Source organism: Barbatula barbatula (genome assembly GCF_947034865.1).
Source record: "Barbatula barbatula genome assembly, chromosome: 23".
NCBI classification, from domain to species: Eukaryota; Metazoa; Chordata; class Actinopteri; order Cypriniformes; family Nemacheilidae; genus Barbatula; species Barbatula barbatula.
Genome location: NC_136786.1, coordinates 2,564,298 through 2,586,267, shown reverse-complemented (window position 1 = coordinate 2,586,267; position 21,970 = coordinate 2,564,298). Strand labels below are relative to the sequence as shown.

At 38.8% G+C, this 21,970-nt stretch overlaps 2 protein-coding genes across 9 annotated transcripts in view; both read left to right on the top strand.

Annotated features, from left to right (window-relative positions):
* The window catches only part of rab11fip3 (RAB11 family interacting protein 3 (class II)), a gene marked incomplete at its 5' end in the record, with an annotated part of 28,719 nt that extends 13,717 nt beyond the window's left edge, over window positions 1-15,002 (top strand). For 2 of the 3 annotated variants that reach the window (XM_079447277.1, XM_079447279.1), the window contains 12 exons: window positions 2,188-2,281; window positions 2,875-2,948; window positions 6,043-6,212; window positions 8,961-9,179; window positions 10,360-10,395; window positions 10,482-10,569; window positions 11,260-11,504; window positions 11,878-11,959; window positions 12,230-12,367; window positions 12,460-12,615; window positions 12,691-12,831; window positions 12,921-15,002. In XM_079447277.1, the coding sequence (XP_079303403.1) occupies window positions 2,188-2,281; window positions 2,875-2,948; window positions 6,043-6,212; window positions 8,961-9,179; window positions 10,360-10,395; window positions 10,482-10,569; window positions 11,260-11,504; window positions 11,878-11,959; window positions 12,230-12,367; window positions 12,460-12,615; window positions 12,691-12,831; window positions 12,921-13,034 (1,557 nt within the window). In that variant the 3' untranslated portion in view covers window positions 13,035-15,002. The remainder of the gene's footprint in view (window positions 1-2,187; window positions 2,282-2,874; window positions 2,949-6,042; window positions 6,213-8,960; window positions 9,180-10,359; window positions 10,396-10,481; window positions 10,570-11,259; window positions 11,505-11,877; window positions 11,960-12,229; window positions 12,368-12,459; window positions 12,616-12,690; window positions 12,832-12,920) is intronic. The other variant, XM_079447278.1, reaches the window with a different exon arrangement.
* Window positions 15,003-15,627: 625 nt separating this feature from the next.
* telo2 (TEL2, telomere maintenance 2, homolog) lies at window positions 15,628-21,777 on the top strand. 6 transcript variants are annotated; one of them, XM_079447495.1, is made up of 21 exons: window positions 15,628-15,929; window positions 16,041-16,385; window positions 16,463-16,743; window positions 16,808-16,876; window positions 16,962-17,109; window positions 17,342-17,444; window positions 18,002-18,070; window positions 18,151-18,292; window positions 18,432-18,568; window positions 18,963-19,069; window positions 19,298-19,378; window positions 19,459-19,547; window positions 19,650-19,741; window positions 19,826-19,942; window positions 20,018-20,089; window positions 20,167-20,331; window positions 20,412-20,500; window positions 20,573-20,672; window positions 20,784-20,848; window positions 20,936-21,051; window positions 21,137-21,777. In XM_079447495.1, exons 2-21 carry the CDS (start codon window positions 16,075-16,077, stop codon window positions 21,247-21,249), a joined length of 2,466 nt encoding a protein of 821 aa, XP_079303621.1. In that variant the 5' UTR covers window positions 15,628-15,929; window positions 16,041-16,074; the 3' UTR covers window positions 21,250-21,777. The 6 variants fall into 6 exon arrangements, with proteins under 6 accessions (XP_079303621.1, XP_079303623.1, XP_079303622.1 ...); XM_079447497.1 differs by having other exon boundaries at window positions 15,662-15,826; XM_079447496.1 differs by having other exon boundaries at window positions 15,765-15,851.
* The last annotated feature ends 193 nt before the right edge of the window (window positions 21,778-21,970 follow it).

The following is a 21,970-nucleotide window of genomic DNA, read 5'->3' as shown; positions in this document are numbered from 1 at the left end:
TGACACCGAAAAAGCGAACCAATTCCAAACAACGGATGTAACTGTGCCTTTCTTTGGAACGAGCTCCTCCCTGTTGACAGCCATGTTATCTGTGTGTCTGTAAGGAAAGCGGGGGGGAGGGCTGATCCCACTCTGAACTACGGAAGCCTAAGGGGAGCGTCGTTCGTAGAAGTTAAAGAGAAAACCGATTTTCATTCAAATCAAATCGCCCTAAACGTCAAATTCGAGTTAATCGATAAAATCGATTTATCGCCCAGCCCTAACTTAAACAAAACATAATCTGCAATTTTACAAAAGAAAATAATGTATAATAATTATGTATATAAATGTATATATATTATCGTCATTGGTATTGTTATCGCAATAAATATCTTAAATTATCGGGATACATTTTTTAGGCCATATCGCCCATCCCTAGTCACAGCAAAGGGTCTGAATACTTAGGACCATGTCATATTTCAGTTTTTCTTTTTTGATAAATCTGCAAAAATGTCAACAATTCTGTGTTTTTCTGTCAATATGGGGTGCTGTGTGTACATTAATGAGAAAAAAATTAACTAAAATGATTTTCGCAAATGGCTGCAATATAACAAAGAGTGAAACATTTAAGGGGCTCTGAATACTTTCCGTACCCACTATCTATCACAATACACAAACAGTGCCCTCAACTATTATTGTCACCATTGTTAAATATGAATAAAGAAGGCTGTACAAATAAATCTGCATTGTTTCTCTTTTTGAACCTTTATTAAAAAAAATCTAAAATATTCCAACATTTATTTTAAGTAAAACAACTTGAATTGGAGGGAATATCACATTATGATTTTTTTTCTAATACACTGCAATTTGCATGAAAAACAGCTCTTGAGTCTTTTCTTTTATGTCTGACCAGGTTTGAGAATATTTAGCAAGTCGTCCCAGTCCATTCATTAATACAGAATCTCTTGAGATCCTTTAAATGTTGGTGCTCTCTTATCTTTAGTTCATCCCACTCATTTTCTATAGTGTTTTCAGATCAGGGAACTGGGATTATTATTATAAAATGCGTTCTGACCCCATTATGCAAATAATTACTGCAATTCACCGTCTGTGCTCTTTGAAGAGCCTTTGGCCACTCAAATTCTTCTCCTCGCTTTGCATTGCGACAATATAGAGACACATCCTGCTTCAAGCAGATTTTCTCCAGTCCAACAAAACTTCATGTTCACTCCCCTGGTGTTGGAAATTATATATTTTTTATTGTTGTAACTATTTTTGAATTTTTGTAGCTGGACAGAACTATAGTGCACATCAGAACTATATTCTTTTTTCCATTGTGATGAATGATAAAGGGGCTTTGGTCTTTGAGTCACTAATATGTATTCTCCTGTGCAACATGTATTCATGAGTCACATTGGTGTGCTAAGAAAATGCAAATATCAATAGGAATTGGAGACATTTAACTAAGTTGCTAAGGGTGCCAATAATTGTGACCATGGTGTATTAGAGAAAAACATTATTATTATTTTATTCCCCCCACTTCAAATTGCTTACCTTAAAAAATATCTACAATATTCCAACATTTCATTTGACAAAAGATCAAAAGGAGAAACAATGCAGAGTTATTTTTAAGGCCGCCTTTGCTCATATTTACAAAGGATGCCAATGATAGTGGAGGGCACAATATAGATATTGAAGAGTTCGAAATTACTCATAGATTGCATATCAGTGACGCACTTCCTGATCATGGGTCATAATTTCACATGGTTTTTGTGGTTTGTTTCAACACACACGGACAGTAACATATTTGGGCAACACTTAATACTGAATTTAAAGTATTTTAGTGTGTGTTTTGTTTTATCCTCTGTGTTTTGGGGGAGTTTTGAATCAAGAACTTCCTGGATATCAGATCTACTGTTGCTTAGTTACTGTATGCGTGTGTAGTATATTTTGTGTTTGTTGGTAACGTATTTTCCCCCAAAATCTGTATTTTTTTATCAGGAATAGTTTGCAGTAATTTTTTATTGCTACATAGAGTCTGTTTTAGATGAATGCACCAACTTATCAAATTATCATTTCTCATATTCCACTACTTCCTCTTCCTTTTTTTTCTGTCAGTGTTTTTGGGAGGGTCAGTTTGTGCGTTTGTCGGTTGTTTGAAGCAGATGTATGGTCATTCATTTGAGGATGCAGTGTGGTTTGTTTCAGGTGAAGGATCTTACGAGGTTCTTGGATCCCAGCGGTCTGGGCGTGATCAGTTTCGAGGATTTCCACAGAGGCATCAGCGCTATCAGCGGCGAAGGTACAGACATTCACTGTTAATCTGAAGATATGTGACGGATATATCTGATCAAGAAAGTCTGTCATTTTCTCCTTAAATGCTGTTTAGGAAAACCCACAGTGGGAAATGAGTCACAGCATCTTGTTATTTACTCACATTAATCACATCTGTAAGCAAGCACACAGATAAATAATGACCACTGAGTTTTAGCTTTCCTTTAAAGTCACTTCTGTTAAAAGTGCTTTAACCTGCCAGGTCCGGTAAAGGAATTTGTCAAAACAAAACAAATAACTGTTACAGTAACAGGTGTAGCAAAGATTTGAGATTGAAATATAGTCGAATGTCATAGCTGAAGCTTGAATGTTTAAAATAAACAATCTTCCTGTGGTTTTGTAATGACATCAATGTGAAAGCGTTTTCAGTAGATAATGATGTCAGAGTCAGAGCTGGTCTAGTTTCATGTAACTAATGGTCTGCCGGACGTCTTGTATTTCACGAGTCACATTTCTGTCTCTTCATGAATATATTAGAATCTAAGCCTCACATCATAACCAATTTCCTACTACGTTAAACAGATTATTATATGACTGTAGTTTATGTTTCCTCTCTAACAGGTTCTGATCCATATCTCTACAAGACTCAGCTCAGTTCAGTGGAAGTCTGTGGACCTCCAGAGGAATACGATGAGGTATCACACATCAATTCTGGAGTTATAGCGTTCATGTCGCGCTCCATGCTTGTCTTGTAGGAATCTGAATATTTGTAGACCATTGTAGTAGAAACATGGAATCCAGACCAGCACATTCCACAAATTCCCTTAAAGATTAAAAAGCCGCAGGAGAACTTTCCTAAATGGAAAACCTGGAGTGTGTGTATTGTTCTTCAGGAGCGCCTCTCTCTGGTTTCTGCTTAAAATTATTTTTTTACAAAAAAGAAACGTAATGTCCATCACGGGTTAACATCATAGTAATTTGAGATATACCATGGTTGTAAAAGAAGTGTATTTTAAATGCCACAAAAAAGTTGGGTTGTTTGAACCCATTTGGACAGTTGGTGCACTTTAGGTTATACCATAGGTAAAACAACCCAGCGTTTAAAAAAATGTATATACCAAAGTATCTAAGCGATTCTCCAAAATATGTAATATAATGCTACTTTTTGCTTAGTAATATTAAGTCCGGTCAAACATAATTAAATACAGATCAAATGAGTTTTATAGGTTTCTAAAAGCACAGTGTTCATTTTATAATAATATGACCAAAACGTTTAGGAACTAGGACCTTGTTATGAAGGTGGGGTCTTTATTTCAGTACTGCTCATTAAATAAATAACTGGAGTTAAATTATACAATTCAGCAGTCATATAAACACATCTCAAATGCAGAATGAGATTCATCAGATTAAAACATTCCTAAGATCTGTGTTATATAACTATAGAGTAAATACACTTGCCTAATATGAAATATAATATGAGAAACATATCCCATAATGAGGGAGTAAATATAAATGATAATTACACATTCAGCCTGAATGTTTAGAAATGTAAACTGCAAACTAATTTTCCAAATGCTGTTTCTGGAATCTTATTTTTTCCATTCCTTATTTCTGTCTTAACGTCTGCTCCAAAGAAACACATGCACGCAAACACACCTGTGTGTTTTCCTGTTAGGAGTGAATGAGTGTTCTGTTTCCATGTTTGCTTTCAAAACACTCAGGCTGAGGTGGCGTAACACCTCGTCCAGACACAGACACACACACACACACACACACACACACACACACACACACACACACACACACACACACACACACACACACACACACACACACACACACACACACACACACACACACACACACACACACACACACACACACACACACACAGTTGACCTTATACAAGACATTCTGATGACAGATTTTACTAAAACACACACACCTATTATTCACATATCATAAGACTTTGGCTAAACATGTTGTCACAATTAAGTGTGTTGTGTGTGGGTTGATCATGTTTTTAATATCTCTAGCTGTTAGTTCACGTGAGACCAGCCCGTACTGAAGAACAGTTGTGGCTGTGTTTCAAAACCTAGTAGGCAGCCAACCATGTTTGGGCATCACGGATGTGTCTGATGTCTAAAATGGTGTTTAGTAAGACTGCTCACTGGGGTTTAAGACACCTTCAGAATGTAATGACACAGTCTTGTGTGTGTTGTGAGTTTCTATTGGCACATTTATGTTGAATTGCCCGTAGACCCCACCCACTGTGGGACCCGGTGCCCTTTGGACTTTAGTCTCTCTCTCTCTCTCTCTCTCTCTCTCTCTCTCTCTCTCTCTCTCTCTCTCTCTGTGTGTGTGTATGTGTGTGAGAGCGGCAGAGGAAGCAGTTGTTGTTAAGGTTTGTTAGGGCAGTACTGTGATAGTAAGAATGGTTTTGATTATGGCCTGTCCTGCTGTACGAGCCCCTCTTGGACTCACACAGGTACGTCAGGTTTTAAAGTACAGATTTAAATGGATTTTTGCATAGAACTGAGTGACTAGATGAAGCTTTTATTGCTAATTTATATTAGCCAGGTAAATATTGGGGACATTGTATTACGTGTGCGTTCATAGTCTAGTCAAATATCAAAGATAACTTTTCAGGCTCACTGTCGACTGATGATGGATGTTTTATATTATGTACTAGGATTATTGTAGATTGTAATCTGTTTATTGTGGGGACATACAGTTTTTTAACCGATAATATGATTTTGAAGTTGCGAACACATTTTGTCAAGTACAAGGTCATATGATAAAACCGTTTGTTAGATAAGTGTCTAGAGATATATAGATATTTACTTAACTAAAGAACAATAGAAAGTGTTGATAATGAAATGAGATATGAGATAACTCTGCACTGTTGTAATACTGTTTGTGTCGGGTTAGTCTCGCGTAGCCAGACCTGGAACTTATCACCGCTTTCTTTGGCAAAAAAACATGATAATTTTTCTGACAGGTTAAGCAACAAATCACGTTTCGTTTTGTGCCGTGTCATGTTTAGAGTCGTGGAACAGTCCCCGCAGTAACAGACCGGTGTACATTCACGAACATGTCAAAAGTTAACAGCAACAAAATGACTATAAAAGCATGCGAGGTTCAAGTCATAAACTTAGAGTTAAGCGTTTAGTTGATTGTGATCAATTCTTATAGCAACCGTTGTAAAAACGACAGCTTAAATCTGACGGCTTCGTGTTGTTTCCAGGCGACCGTAAAAGAACGTGAGGTGCAGTGAAACGCAACCAAACAGATGACGATTTAGAAAGTGCTGAAATATTTCCCGAAAAGTGTACCTTATGCATCAGACGTTTAGCCAAAGGCCCGCGGGCGTGACTTCTCGGTCTGAGACTGGTTAGGTGTAGTCATTTGCTTGTGCACTTATGACAAAAACCCTGTAGTTTTATTTACATGCAGACAATTAATGATGTTTTCTTGGTACACATCTTTACATTTTGTTGAAGTAATCTTTGAACTTGTATTACTTTATAGCTTTTATTTGTCATAAGGCACTGGATCACTTCATTACCTAAACCTGCTTCACCCAAAAACATAAACGCTGTTTACTCACCCGCATGACGTTTCAAACCTGTTCGACTTTCATTACGAAAGAGGTTTTGTAGAATGTGAATTGCACAAATATTATAATATCAGTGTGACAGTTAAACACATGGTTTCTGTTCAACAGATGTTTAATTTGCTGTTCACATTTGATGTATTTGTAATCGGTGTGTGTGTGTGTGTTGCCAGCAGGCGGAGGTCTCTGACAGTGCCTATCTCGGATCAGAAAGTGCATACAGTGAGTGTGAAACCTTCACAGATGAAGATACGACAGCTCTGGTCCATCCAGAACTTCACGAGGATGTGGAGACAGACAGCGGCATTGAAAATACAGTGACGGATGGAGATGATCGCAACAGGTAACACACTCATACACAAATATTGAAAAAATTTTTAGGCATAATACATATTGGATGTTAATGCTCTTTTACGATGATGGAGTATGAGCGTGTCGGGTTAATTTTCGGGAATCCGTGTAAAACGCTGATTCAGTGATTCAGCTGCATGTCTTCCTGTCGAATTGTGATCTCTGACCTGTAAAGCACAACGTTTCAGTGACCTTGAAGGTATCAGCAAAAAGTGTTTTTGTCTTATATCTGTAATCTCACAAAGAATGTAAACTATGGTGCAATACAAAACAATGTGTTCTCCATGAATCCGTTTCTTTGGCATTTAGCTTCTTTTTGTTTGTGAAGCAAACGCCACAAACACTTCAGGAGTTTTAAAGGAAGGGGATAATACGGACTTCATTTTTTGTTTCAGTGCAGAATTGTGGCGGTTGTTTTGTTTGAAGAAAGACTGTTTTTTGTGTGTGTGTGTGTGTATTTGTGTATATGTCAGTATCTGCTGACTAGAGATTTTCATTTTCCAAGAGCTGATGGAATGGAGCTCAGCTGACAGAGGTGTTCCTGTTTCCTGTGTGTGTCCGTCCGTGTGTGTTATCAGTGTCAATCTTTATTTTCCTGTCTCCTGGTTGGAGGAAGTGTGGAGTTTGCTCTTTCGGTTTTCCTGCGACTCTGAGTTTATTCATCACTTATTTTTAATGCTCTTTCTCTCTGTTACTTTTTATCATTGCATAACATTCTATCTGTCCTTGTGTGTTTCTCCTGATTTTGCATTCCTGCCATGTCAGGGTCACTGTGTTTCGCCAACGCTACCGTTCCCGAAACGCACATTTCGAGTTTGGGGAAATACATCATTCAGTATTACGATAACTTTTTCCTAGAGCTATGAGATATGAAGTCTATGAGATATGATATAATGTTACAAATCATGTAAAGTTGTATCATGTTTTTTTGGGAAAGTAAACATTTTATCAAACTTTCACTGTTCCCTTAATATTAAAAACCACTGAGAAGATAGCGATCAACCCTTGCCTTCTGCTTCTTGTCAATACTTCCATTAATGTTTGTCAAAAAGTGACATTCACAATACATGTCGTGATATTTAAATGAGATGGATTTGAAAACGATGGACTGGCGAAGTAGGAAGTATTTTATCGCTGAGTAGTCAGTGAAGTGACTGATGTCCATGAGTCTGTTATGTCAGTGTTTTGGTTGTAATATTCCAACTGATAGCCGGTCCAAGTTTTGCATGTTTACGTAGTTCATTTTTACGAATAAAGTTTATTTGGGGCTTTAAAATAGACTGAAGTTACATTGAGCTGTCACATTTGTTAACTTTTAAATGTTCTTTATTACCAGAACAGAAGTTGTTTTGATGCACAAAGTAGATTTTATTGTCTCTTACAGTAACACACACACACACACACACACACACACACACACACACACACACAGTTAATCAGATTAAGGTTCTACGGCTCTCTGTTATGGATACACACAAATGTCAGTAGGGCTGTGCTTTGTGAGCATTTATAGTTGCTAATCCAGTGATATGGTTTTGATTCAGGTTTACTGGGTCACAAATGCCTGGAATGTTCACAGATCGAACTATAAACGTATTTTCTTATGAAAGCCTCTTTTAACTATTAATAAACTAGGCTTTAACTGTTGTTAAAGATTTATCAGCATTTCGTTGCTGAGCGTGGTGGTTTGGTTTGTGTCGCAATGTCAGCCCAATAGCTAAGAGTCTTTGAAGACAGAACGAATTGCCTGAGGATGCGATCGCTTTGTGTGGCCAACCGCAGTGTGACTATGAGGGGGGGTAAGTTTGTGAAGGATTTGTGTGTGTATGTAGGATGTTATATAATATAACAGCGGAAATACGCGATAATGTTATTTTTCTCATTTTTATTGTGTGTAAAGTTTATCTTTGTCACTTTGTATTTGTGTTCTGTTCGAAAAGTAAAAACATTTTAACATTTTTACAGTATTGGGTCACTAAGTTCCCCAATCAAATGCATATACCGGGTTAACTGTCAGGACATCAGAGTCTGGCTCGTCCAATCAGATGGCAGTAAACTGTTAGTGAGTGTTTTCGTGAAATCTTTACTATAACAAATACAATTATGCACAAAGTGAAGTTTAACACAGTTGGCATGAACACTGTTCAAGTTGAATTCTTCAGACATTTTGTGGCTGCCTGGAGATTAAAGTGAATAATCAGATTATCGTCCTAAAGCCAAACTGATGAATCTCTGCCTTGAACCCCTATAAACAGAAACATATATTACGTTTTGTCTGTGTTTCAACAGAAGGAATTAAATGGATTATTTAGAGTTGTACATTTTACAGGTGATGTTCTGTAATGTGCTTGTTTAAACGGGTCAGTCATGGGTTGGTAGAAAATAGCTATTAGGATGATTTTGAGTTTTGATGATTTTTTTTAAAGAATTTGTATAAAGCATGCTAGAGGAAATGAAATGATATACAAGGATAACGTGGAATGACTACAGGCTCATGTTTAATCTTACAGAATATTTACAGTACAGTTATCTTAGTGAACCATTTCTATCAAGGTTCAGGTTCTTAAATTCAGTCTTGTAAATTCGGCCACATTAATGTACAACAACAAGAATATATTTCTTACCTTTTACAGTTTCAATTACAGTAGTTGCTAATCTTAATTTATTTGATCAATCATGTTTTTTTTAAATATATAGATAAATCGCAGATAAATCACATCTATATTTGATATGATGGTAGGTTCACGCTCGGCTCTGATCTGAATGGCCACACCACGGTTGCTGTGATTGGTGGAGAGGAGGAGCACTTTGAGGATTTTGGCGAGAGCAACAACGCTTCAGACCTGCTTTTTGCCAATCAGGAGGAGGGGAGAGGTGCTTCGGAGGGCGAAGGAGATGCAGAACCACGCCCACACCCTGACAGTCCACTGCCCCGCCCACTGATGCTGCTGTCACCAAGGTAACACACAGTAAACAAAACCTATAGATGTGGGATTTCTTAAAATCGTATAAACTAACACATATAGATAAAAACAGCTTATGATAAAAAGTGTATGTAGATTGCTAAACTAATCTTTCAGATTAAAGTTGTGGTTGTTTAAAAGTCTAAAGCTGATGTAGGTACAGCTGGCAAGAGGTGAATAATGTTTAGTTGACCAGTCCCTCTCTCTCCTTGTGTATTATGAAAATGTTAATCTAAGTTAACTATTAACAGCGAGTAAAGTTTAGGTCATTGTGGCTATTGTTTTACTGGTTGTCAGGTGTTTGAGATTTAGCAAACACACACTTGAAGACGGCATGGAAACGCAGTATTAACATAACACACACACGCACTCGTGCACTGTATGCCTCACCTCTCTCAATGTTTCCTGCTTTCTTCCTCTTTTTCTCATAATGTCACTTACACACTCCACGCCGCCCTCTCCTTTAACCTCCTCATTTCTCCACTGGTCTCCTCCACTTCAGCCCCAGCTCTTTCCCCGCCAGCTTTCAGAGCTTCCTTCAGTCAGAGGCGCTGGAGTTTTTCTGCTCTCACTGTCATAAGCAGATCAGTCGTCTGGAGGATCTGTCCACGCGACTGCAGCTGTTAGAGATGAATAGGTAACACGCTCCAGCCGTGTGCTCGTTCGCCTGTGTGTTCTACACACACATACACATGTGTCACTGCCTGCAGTGTGTGTTTCATTAACATGCAAAGAAATCTACGGTGTGTTGGTTTAGCCTTTCGAAAAGGTCATAATGTTTGTAAATGGCATGTTTGTGCTGTGACCTTCTGCTTTATCTGATTTGGAATCTGTGTGTTTTGTTGTGTGTTTGATGCATGCACAATCGCCTGTTTGCGAGGTAAATATGAACAATGTACAGTGGAACTTAAAAATCATGGGGATTTTGGCAAAGGAGTTTCGACGAGATCAGACCTACATAACCGGGACAAAATCTCCTTTCACACTCTCTTGTTACTACACCTTCCATAGAAATGTTTATTTGCGTTGGCTGTGAGGTCATTAGCATTGAAAGAAGAGCATTGAGAAGGAGCCGAGCACCTCTCTGGATGTTTTTTTGACCTGGAGAGTGTTTACTTTCCTCTCACTCTTCTCTCTTCCTGACCCTTTCGTGTATGTTTTCTCATTTTTTTTTAGTTCCAGTAAAAGGCTGTCCAGTAAGAAAGCAGCGAGGTGAGAATCTACTCTCTCTATTCATCAAAGTCTATAGTTTTATAGACACATTATGTGAGCGTTGTATGTGTGTGGTTTTTTTTCAGGCATTTGCAGCAGTGCAGTGCTCTGGATGGTATGAGCGATCTGACTCAAGATATTTTGGACCTTGCGGATCGCGACATCACTGACAAGGTTCTGAATCTCACTTTGTGTCCAAAATAATGAACTGTACTGAGTTTTCAGATCAGTTTTGTGTAGTGGTTTGCTGTACACATTGTTTTAAAGCCACCGACTGTGTATTTCTTTATATGTGTGTGTGTGTGTGTCTGTGTGTACGTTTTGTGTATTCATGTGTGCACATGTAATGTTTCTCTGTGTTTGTGTGAACGTTTATGTGGGTGTACATTTTTGTGTGCATGTTTTTGTGTCTGCGTCTGGTATGTTTTGTGTATGTATGTTTATGTGTGTGTGTGTGTGTTTGTGCACAAGTTATTTGTCTTTTTTAGATTTGTGTGTGTTTTGTTAATGTGTGTCTCTTTGTGATGTAAAAGTTGTTCTGTTTGTCTGTATTACTGTGTGTGTGTGCGCACATGTGTTGTGCCTTTGTTTGAATGTGTTTGTGTATGGGGGGTTATGTGTATGTGTGTGCACATGTAATGTGCCTGTGTTTTAATGTGTGGACGTTTGTGTGTATGTGTACGTGCTTTTGTGTGTGTGCTGTGCATGTTTGTAATTATTATAGTTTTTGTGTGTGTATGGGTTTATGTGTATGTGTGTGCACATGTAATGTGTGTCTATTTTAGTTTGTATGTCTGTGTGTTCTTGAATGTGCGTTTCTATGTGTGTGTAGACATCTAATGTGGGTGTTTATGTGTATGACAGGTGTTATTGCTTGAGAAGCGCGTGTGCGAGCTGGAGACGGATTCATCGGAGAGCGAGGAGCAGATCGCTCGTCTGCGGCAGGACAATCTCACTCTGGTTCACCGTGCGAACGCTCTTGAGGAGCAGCTGAAGGAACAGGAGCTCCACACGGAGGATACCTTACACCTGCACGCTCGCAAACACAGAGACGTTCTTGCCAAACTCCAGCGAGAGAGAGAACAGGAGATCGAGAACCTTCAGGCCAGGTCAGTGTGAAGGTGGACAAATCACTGCATTTTATATTCTGTATAAATAAATAACTATTGAAACTTGACCAATGAACATAATTTGAGCAAAATCTGTTCACCTATCCGACCCAAGAGAATAAACAACAACCCACCACAACAGTTTGATGTCTTTTGTTTTGTAATCTTTGGGTCTGGGTTGGTTTGCTCTCCTGCCATCTAGTGAAGAGGAGCACATCTCGGTTTTGGCTCGATGTTTAATGAAGTCCGGCTGTGTTAACATAATCCTCCGTTTTCTCTCACCCAGTATTGTGTTTAAATGTTTTCACTGTGTGCTCTGCCCTAAAAGAAAATATCATTCTGCGATTTTTGTCTCGTGTTCCTGTGTGTTTAGGCTTCATCAGTTGGATGAAGAGAACAGTGAGTTAAGGTCGTGTGTTCCCTGTCTGAGAGCCAACATAGAGAGACTAGAGGAGGTATAGAAAAACAGTCCAAAATTCACTTTTGCCACTCATGGGTGAATTGAAAAAATCTCTTCCTATTAATATTTAACGTTGACTATGAACTATTTTCTAAATGTTATTTTTATAATAAAAACATGGCTTGGTCTGTTTTAAAAAAAATTGTGGTTGACAAATAAACCACACCATGGTGTGAAAACCTCACTTGCTTTTGTGATCATTTAGAATCCTGCACACAAATGCACTTAAGATCTCTGTGGTAACAAATCTTAAAAATTTTTGTAGGAGAAAAGGAAGCTGCAGGATGAGATGGACGATGCCACTGAACGATTGAACGAAGAAATGGAATCTCGCAGGAAGATGTCGGACAAACTGAGCCATGAACATCACACCAATCATAAAGAGAAGGAGTGCACGCAGGGGGTAAGAGATCTCCTGTTGACCTCACAAATTGGATTGTGTGCGTGTTCCTCTCTGTGTTAATAGCTTGTGTGTGTGTGTGTGTGTGTGTGTAGTTGATAGAGGACTTGAGAAAGCAGCTGGAACATCTGCAGCTGTTTAAATTGGAGACAGAAGCTAAAAGAGGCCGATCAGCAAGCTCTGGACTGCAGGAGTACAACACGCACATGAGAGAGAGCGAACTGGAGCAGGAGATACGCCGACTCAAACAGGTAAACACAGATTCTGACAGGTAAACACAGATGCAGACTCAAATAGGTAAAGCGACACTCTTTCTCTTTGTGCAGGACAATCGCAGTCTGAAAGAACAGAATGATGAATTGAATGGTCAGATTATAAATTTGAGTATCCAGGGAGCAAAAAGTCTGTTTACGGAGTCTCTCTCTGAGTCTCTCGCCGCTGAGATCAACAACGTTTCCCGCACTGAGGTCTGTATTACACACACACCAGTACAATGATGCGTTTCTGCTTGGAGTTTGATATCACCATTTTAATTTTGTTGACTTGTTTGTTGCAGCTGATGGAGGCGATACACAAACAAGAGGAAATCAACTTCCGTCTGCAGGATTATATTGACCGCATCATCGTCGCCATCATGGAGTCCAACCCCTCCATCCTGGAGGTCAAATAATCAAGACACAAGCATTCAAGAGTGTTTCATAACCTGTAACATTGAACAGACCCGGATAGAATGTGAAGAATTCTGTGTTGATCAACAACGCTTTCACACAATAATGATTTGATTCTGATCACTGTCGATGTGTGCGTACGCGTGTGTGAGAGACAGATTGACTGTTGGTTCCTGTGACGTCCCTGTGTTTTGGGTTCGAGGCACCATTTCTCTTTCTGCATTTATGATGTGTGAATATGAAAGATATTCATAGATTGAATTTCACATTTTTTGCGTGTGAGACATCTACACACATGCTCATACGCACATGTTACATAGATGTGCAGTGTAAATGTTTTGAGTTAAATAGCTGTGTTATTGAAGATAAACAGTCACACCGTTAGCCCACGTGAGGGACATTTGCTTGACCTGAGGGTTTAACGTGTGTCTGTTTGTTTGACTTGTGACTCTTAACTGAGTTCGATCCAGATTTGTTTTGCCTTTAGCAGTTTATATATTAGTTATATAATGTAAATTATATAATTCTCATGTACACGTTGTCTTTAAACTCATTAACTTTTAAACTCTTATTTATTACGATGATGCAGAATGCAAGAATCAAGAAAGATCACTTTCTTGATCCCGAGTTGTTGCTGGATATCAGTCTACTCTTTCCTGGAGTCATTCCGATTTCCTGTACAAAAAGACTCTTAAAATCTCTTGGAAATGAGATTACCTTAGAAACATTCACTGGAGCAAACCATTCACTGCACTCCAGTGTTTTATTCAAAGAGATTTCTTTACTATTTAAATGGTTTAAAGTGTAAAAAGATGACTCAAAAAGTGAAGCTGTTTAAGGGAAGATGCAAAAGAAGACAAGCAGAGACAAGACACAAATTAGACTTTTCATGAGCCAGTTTGTTTATTTCTGGCTTTAAGCACTCTACTGTCCTTTCGTTTCTCTCTCTGTGGAATTTGGTTGTAAATATTATTCTCAAACATTTTCTTTCTTCGTTTTTGGATTGCTTCACATATTTTTATGGACAAAAGAAAAGGGAGATTCTGTTTGATTTTGTCTTCCACTCGAGCGATGTTATGGATGGACATCTCTCTCTCAGCTGGCACAAGCATGCTTCAGTTTCACTTTGGGATTTTGATACTCACGGCTCGTCACACTTCCAAGATCAGAGATTGTAGTTTTAAATGATGAGCGACAGAATGCTGTTCTCATGAGATATTTATTGATCTTATTTTGCATCGTGAAAGCGCTGCAGCATCTTTATTTGTACAATCACGCTGCTGTTTTTTTCTTTCTGCTTATACAAAAGTATTTCAGATTTGTTGTCTGATGTTTTGTAAAGGATAATTGGGGAATAGAGTTGAGAAGTTCTGCTATCTTCAGTCTTTGACCAAAGGATCTGACCTGCTCATCGATACGGGCGACTGCTGTTCTCGTCTTTACGGCTGATTTACTGTATTTACTATGATGGACACTTTAAAGTACAGAAACAGTTCTGCCTCTGTGAACTTTAGTCTTGGACTGTTATATTCTTTAATTTCCTTGAAGGAAGAACTGAATTTATTGCTATCTATATGATGTTAAACAAATGAAAATGTGCACATTATTTTACATTCAACACGTTTCCAGTGTCCAAAGAAAACATTTCCCAGCTTAGGAGTTCTGCTTGCCACTTAGACTTTAAAGACTAATAATAGTTCAACATAAATCTTAATACAGAATAAAAGCGAAGAAGAGGCACTCCTTATAATCAAGGATAAAAGTACAGATGTTTACTCTTAATTATTAAGGTTACTGTATAAATTATAAATCTATCAGTATTGTCTTCTGTTGAATGTTTTGCTTTCTTTTGAAGATGCCCCTAAAGATGTATCTTTTACTGTTTGGGGTCTTATAGATTTTCAAATAATTGTATGGAGGTTCAATGAAAACTGAAAATAAATTAGTCGCCAATAAATTAAGTGAAAACACCTGCTTTGTGAATATTTGGTTTTTACAAATGCACTTAACGAATACAAGAAGATGCATAAGAATTTATAAAAAACAAATCACCCAAAATGACAATTCTTTCATTGACAAGTCAGCTTTATTTATATAGCGCTTTTGACAATTTTCATTGTTACAAAGCAGCTGTACAAGAAAAGGTTATGAAGGTCAAATATAAGACAGACTATAAATTCCTATATGTAGTGTTAATTAAATGAAACTATAAAATTCTTTGTCTATTCATCTTCATGTTATTCCAATTTCTTCTCCAAAAGGAACCTATTTGGAAGAACGCAGATAACCGAACAACACTGAACCCCATTGTATGAACACAAAACCACCGAGAAAATACTCAAAATATTTTCTTTTTTTTTGATCCAGGAGAAAGAATTATATACAGGTTTTGAATGGTATGAAGGTGAAACGGGCTATTTGGTTAAATCATTTGTAAATATAATGTCAAATGTGTTATTAAAATACATATTTATATCTACTTCTTTAGAAAACCTGTCAAAATGATTAGCTGCATCCGGGATACAGTGTGTTATTAGTTTTGAGGGTTATAACGAACCTGCAAATGTCGGGATGGCCAATCAGGATCAACAAGTCGTGTTATAAAATATTCATAACAGGTCGATAGCATGCCATCAAGTCACTATTTTGTCAAGATGTAGTCAAGATGGATTTTAACTTGTCCTGTAGCGTCATCTAGTAAATAATAATAGAATTGACCGATAGTCACAGATAGGAACCTTTATTCTGGATATCTGCGTACAGACGGACATTAATTTGAGCGCACGCACGTGGGGTTTGTCAACACGGCTGATGCTTGAGTTATTTTACGCTTATTATTATTATTTAAAAAAATCTCAAAAAACTGTAAATAACCATTGATAGCATATAGTATAAAGGTACCTTTGATTCTTGCATAATTTGTATCAAATATATTTTGATGAAATTATCCGGATACGGCCAGCTTCGTTCATCTGCATAAAATATATTCTTTAAATAAAACGTTACAGTTAAACACATCGTGCAGTGACGCTGGAGGCAAAAATGGCATCCGCCGGTTCGGAGGTTCCGGTGCGGCTGCAGGTGGGCTCGTGCCTGAGGACACTCTCCACCTCACGAGACCCCCGGGAGATTGCAAACTCGCTCAGCGCGCTCACACGTTTCCTGGAGGACGGCGAGTTCACGCGTTTGCACTACACGCACGCGCTTAAGGTGTTGGTGAGCGCCAGGAGCTGTCAGTGGTTCAGCAGTTCAAGTGATGATGATGAAATCAGGAGACCATGGCACGAGTTTGTGTTCACAGGTCCACCGGACCAGACATTACTGGTTCTGCTGGACACCATCAGCTCCACAGAGTGAGTGTTTATCTGTCTCTACCGGTCTGTCTCATTATTTTGTATTCATAGATATCTCTCCCCCATCACAAATACAGTGAATGTGCAGGTCTGGATCGATGTGTGTCTGTTCTGGAGAAGTTCCTCTCTGTGGGTCGTCTTGAGGCTTTGTTGTGGTCCAGGTGTAAAGTGGGCAGAGTTTCTTCAGACTCCTCTCAGCTCACGGAGACTGTCATTGGTCATCTCGCAGCTTTACCCTCCATCACATCGAACCGTCTCCACACAAAAACACCCGATGCCTTCTTACCACGACAATACTACCCACTGCTCGCTACCAACATACTCTGCACGCTTGAAAAGACGTGCCGGGCTCTCAGAGGTAACACAAACACATGGCCACACACACATCAACAACACATTATTCATGCGTGTCTCTGGTTTAGATGGGCAAGACTGCTCTCTTGGGTTTGTGGCTCAGGTGTTGGGAAAAGTTTGTATGCAAGGATACAGCTGTAAGTTTTATTCTTGTCGATAAACATATTTCAGCATCATATTTTTTAAGGCTTATGAGGTCACATGTTTGCCGTCTGTGTGCAGCATTTATTTTCGAGACGCTGGTACCACGGCTTTCTTCCCTAACCCACACAGACCCATTGTGGCAGCGCGTGATGCAGAAACTACTAGAGAAAATTCCAGAACGGTGCATGGAGTCCGTCATCACAGGACTCATACTCAACCTAAGAGGGTTAGTGGTGTGTTTGTGCATCGTGAGTGATGGGAGATGTGTGTGTAGGCATTAGTTCGTTTTCTCTAAATGTTTGTATTTATTTTAGTTTGATGTATTTCAAGTTGTTTGATCCTGTTGGTTGGTCTTTTCAGAAATATTCTGATATGCTGTCTGATGGGAGGCACATCGGTCAACTTTGAGTTTTGTAACTTGCAAATAAATGAAATGAAATGAAATGTGTGGTTCTCAGGGCAGCTGCAGTTTCCAGGCTGATGGGAAATCTGGTTGTGACCAATAAGAAAGCTCAGTTTGTTCTCACTCATAAGCTAGTGTTACAGCAGTATCAGCACCCGGTGAGTTGCTGGGGCAACACATAAATTACACATAGAAAACACATGAATTATGAAGAAAGACAAAGTTCAACAGTTCCAAATGCCACGGATGAATATTTACTAAATAATCCAGTATTTTCATCTAAAAAGGGTTGAAATTGAATTGAAAAAACTGTCAGCATCATTTTCTTTTTCCACAAGGATGGGTAGATATACTAGTAGAATATCATGACTTTAGCCATTCTTTGTTGCGTCGCATGCCAACAGTGACAGCCCAGACATAAAATAAAAAAAGGTGTTGTTTTTCTAACATTTGCATGGCTGTAACTCAAAATGTATTTAATATGTCCTAATATCCTTAGAGATTCTAGCTCTTTACAAACTTTAATTTTTGTATCTACATTTATAAGGCCACCTATGTCATATAATCCCATAGATATGGGGACCTCAGTGTGGCTTCATGTTTACATTTGTTAAAAACCACAACACTTTTGTAAGTGAAATGAAATAAAGCAAGAAATTCAGAAAAATGATTTGATTTGTATCACATAAGCAATTGGACAATTTTTTTTTGACAGACACAGCTGTTGAAATCTCTTCTTGGGTATTTGGCTCTGAATGCGGAACGCCGTCCACTGCTTAAGCAGGTGTTACCTCTTTGTTTGTTTAGTAGATATATCTGAATTGTATTTTCAAAACACATTTTATAATCTGTGTGTGTGTGTAGGTTCTGCAGAGTGTGTGTCAGGTGTGGTGTAACAGCAGTGCTATAAAACACACGTGTGTTGAACAACAGCTGTACGTCAGCAAGGCTTTACTGCTGTGTGTGGCTTTACTCGACCATTCAGAGATAGAGGAGCTACGAGAAGGTAAGACACAATTGTGTCTCAATTAAAATGACAACAAATAAATCAGTTTGGCAAACATTTTCACAAACTTTATAGTTAGATTTTTTTCACCTATCAGCTGCTTCTTTCTAGTCTATTATTGGGATTTTATGTTCTATAGAGATGTTGCACTGCATGCTGGGAGGTGTTCAGTGTCGACTGGACAGCAATATTGAACGCATACGTCGGATGGGCATGTTGGTGGGCGAGTGTCTTAGTCACAGATTGGATGTGCCAGGCTCACAGTTAAAATTCAAGGTGATTTGTGTAGTCGCATTTGCGCTACTTAAAGGAACAGTTCACCCAAAAATGAAATTTCTGTACTTTATTTACTTGCAACCAAAAGGTTCTTGGCCACCATTGACTACCATAGTAGAACAAATGTATTTGTAAATGTATTTGTTCTGTTGAACTGTTGATCTGCAGCAGATATTTTGAAGAATGTAGGACAGCAGTATACAGTTATGGGGCACTTTTGACTACCATTGTCATTTTACCTTCTATGGAAGTCAATGGTGGCCAAGAACAGTTTTGTTACAAGAATTTTTCCAAATATCTAAAATTGTCCCTTTAAATTGTGAATTCAAGATTGTTTAATGGCTTTGTTTAATTGTTTAATGATACACATATTTCCGCTGTTTTTTTCTATTAGTATGAGCCAGATGAGGAGATCAGAGAGCTGAAGTCACTCATGGAGTCTATTTCTACTAAAGACAGTGAGGAGTCTGAACCTGAACATCAATCTGATGACACCAGCAGGTCAAACACAAAAACGCACACATCACCGGAATATGAGAGCTTTCTCATACGTAGCACCTAAACACTTGCTTGTGCACTGTGCTGTTTTTTATCTTTTTAGTGTTTTTTTTATTTGCGCCTGTAAAGCTGCTTTGGAACAATGCACATTGTGAAAAGCGCTATATAAATAAAATAGAATTGAAATATTTGTATATATGTGACATTTGCATGACTAACGTTTTGTTCCAGACTTCAGCCAGAGTCCGAGACTTGTTTGACACAGTCAGTGACATCACAGTCTGGGCATAACAGTGATTCGGAGTTGGACAGGTACACATGTCTACACACATTCACAAACACACCTGAACTGCGTGTTGATCACTAAAGGCATCAACATTTATTTCTCAAAGTGATGATGATCTAACACCATATGACATGTCATCTGATCAAGAGAAGAAGAAATCAGCTCCGCCCCGTTATGTCCGAGACTGTCTGGAAGGTAATGTGAAATCCCAGACGACACATACAAGTTACGCACGTTTATTCACCTATTCACGTTGCTTCACCTGATTAAAATGACAATATTGGCCTTTATGTGTAGCTTTGATGTCATCTAATGATGCTGAAAGCGTGGAGTGCAGTCTCCAGGTGGCTGAAGGCCTTCTGAGGAAGAACGTGAAAGCCACACAAGAGGTCAGGGGTCGTTACGGAAAGCACACGTGATGGTAATGTTTTATTCATAGCTCACTTATGTGGGTGGATGATTATCTGTCACAGGTGAGTGTCCAGTTTAGTAAGGTGCTGTTACACCTGGACGACAGGTACAACACCGAAGGTTTCCAGGTGCTGCGGCAGAACGCCATGGTGGCTCTCACGGTTACAGATACCAAACCGGTGAGACATTAGACAGACGTTATGAACCTCTGTTGAAGTGTACATGTACAAATTTAGTCTCTTTCTGCTTTGTAGGTGGTGGAGTATTTGACTACCGAGTTTTATTCACTAAACTACAGTCTGAGACAGAGACTGGACATTCTGGAGGTCAGAACAACATCATATTTTATAAATTCTTGGTTAAGGCAAACTACTGACACTATTAGGTGCTGCATCTCTTTCAGGTCTTGGCCCTCTCTGCCCAAGAATTGTCTGAGCCAATCACAAACAAGCACACTGGAGCTCAGCCAATCGCTTCTGTAGCGGCCCGGGATCCATCTGATGACATCACACACTGGCGGCAGATTGTTGAGAAACGGATTCAGAGCAAAACAAGACGCATTAGCAAGGTGAGGCTCTCGCATACAAGTGCATGTTTAGCATCTGTAATGTCTTGTCTGATAATATATTGTTTGTTTGTTCCGATCAGGGTGCGACTCGGATGGTTAAAGCAGTTCCCAACCGGTACGCTCCAGTAGCCGGATCTTTCATCTTCCCTCTGCTCAGAAAATACGACAGGTGTGCTTACGGTACATGCAAATGTTTGCTCTTCATTTTTATTGCGGGCATTCACCTCTAGTTTACGTTCAGGTCACAGGTGACCTTTGACCTCCTGGGGACGGATCATTTGGTGTTAGGAAGGTTGCTGCACACACTTGGACTTCTCATGCACTTGTCCACAAACGCCCCGGTACAACACATACATGCATGCACAAAACACACATGCTGTGACCATATGGTCTGCGATACTGGTTTACTGCATACTGCACTACGTTTAGGCATCAGTGTGTGTGTGTCACAGGTTGCCTCTCAGATGGGCAGAGCACTGCTGAACTTCGTGTGGGCTGTGCGTTTCCATACTGACCAGTAAGTTTGTATTCCACTATGCATGACCTTCCATGCCATCTTTGTGTCTGTTGCTTTAACTCTGTCTTGTGATCTCTACGACTGAAGGATGGTGAGAAGAGGCGTTATGTTTGCAGTGTGTGCAGTGTTTCTGAGCATGCCCAGTGACACCTTACTGATGGACCTCGGTGATGACCTGATGGAGACCCGAGCTTGGCTAGCAGGTACAGACTTTTTTTCTTTCTTTCTTTCTATATGTTTGTAGGGACTGTGTGTGTGTTATTGACAAGACAATGTGTTTCTGTGCAGATGTGGCAGAGAATGATTGTGACACAGACTGCAGGAGTTTGGCTGTACAGGGTTTAATACTGCTGGACAAAAACCTTAAAACTCAACTACAGCTACCAGATGTGGAAACCTGACACGCACTTACACACACTGAATTGTATAATGCTGTCTTCATATACAAATGTTCATATGGCTTCTTGAATTTTGTTTTGTACTTATGTTGTAAAACCTAATGTATAATCCTGAATAAATGGGACACAGTTTCTTCATGTGTTTCGAACTATGGTCACTTTTTAATGTTGTGCTAATACCTTCGTCTTATTGTGTTGTGTTAGTTTAGTATTTATAATTTTTAAGTCTACACAACAGTATGTAACAGTTAATATTCCTACATGTGTGATATAACAGTTGCAGACACAGTCAACGTTTTTCAAAGCCATCACAGACCAACTTTGACTGTTCCAATATGGCTTACGCATAGTGGCCATTTATGTGTCTGTGAATGTTAATATGTGCTTGAATTCTTGCTGGTATCTTTTCTAAAAGTATATAAAATATAGATCTGTTATGTAATATAAAAAAATGTGACAGTTATAAATTGTAAAAGGTTTAAAGGGATAGTTCACCCCAAAATAAAAAAGTTATGTCATAATTTACTCACCAAACCTGTATAAATCGCTGTGTTCTGATGAACGCAAAGAAAGAGATTTTTTCTAGAATGTCTGTAACAGATCTCATCCCCATTTACTATGGGAGTCAATGAGATTTGTTTGGTTACTATCATTCTTCCAAATATCTTTCTTTGTGTTCATCAGAACAAATACATTTATACAGGTTTGGAACCACCTGATGGCG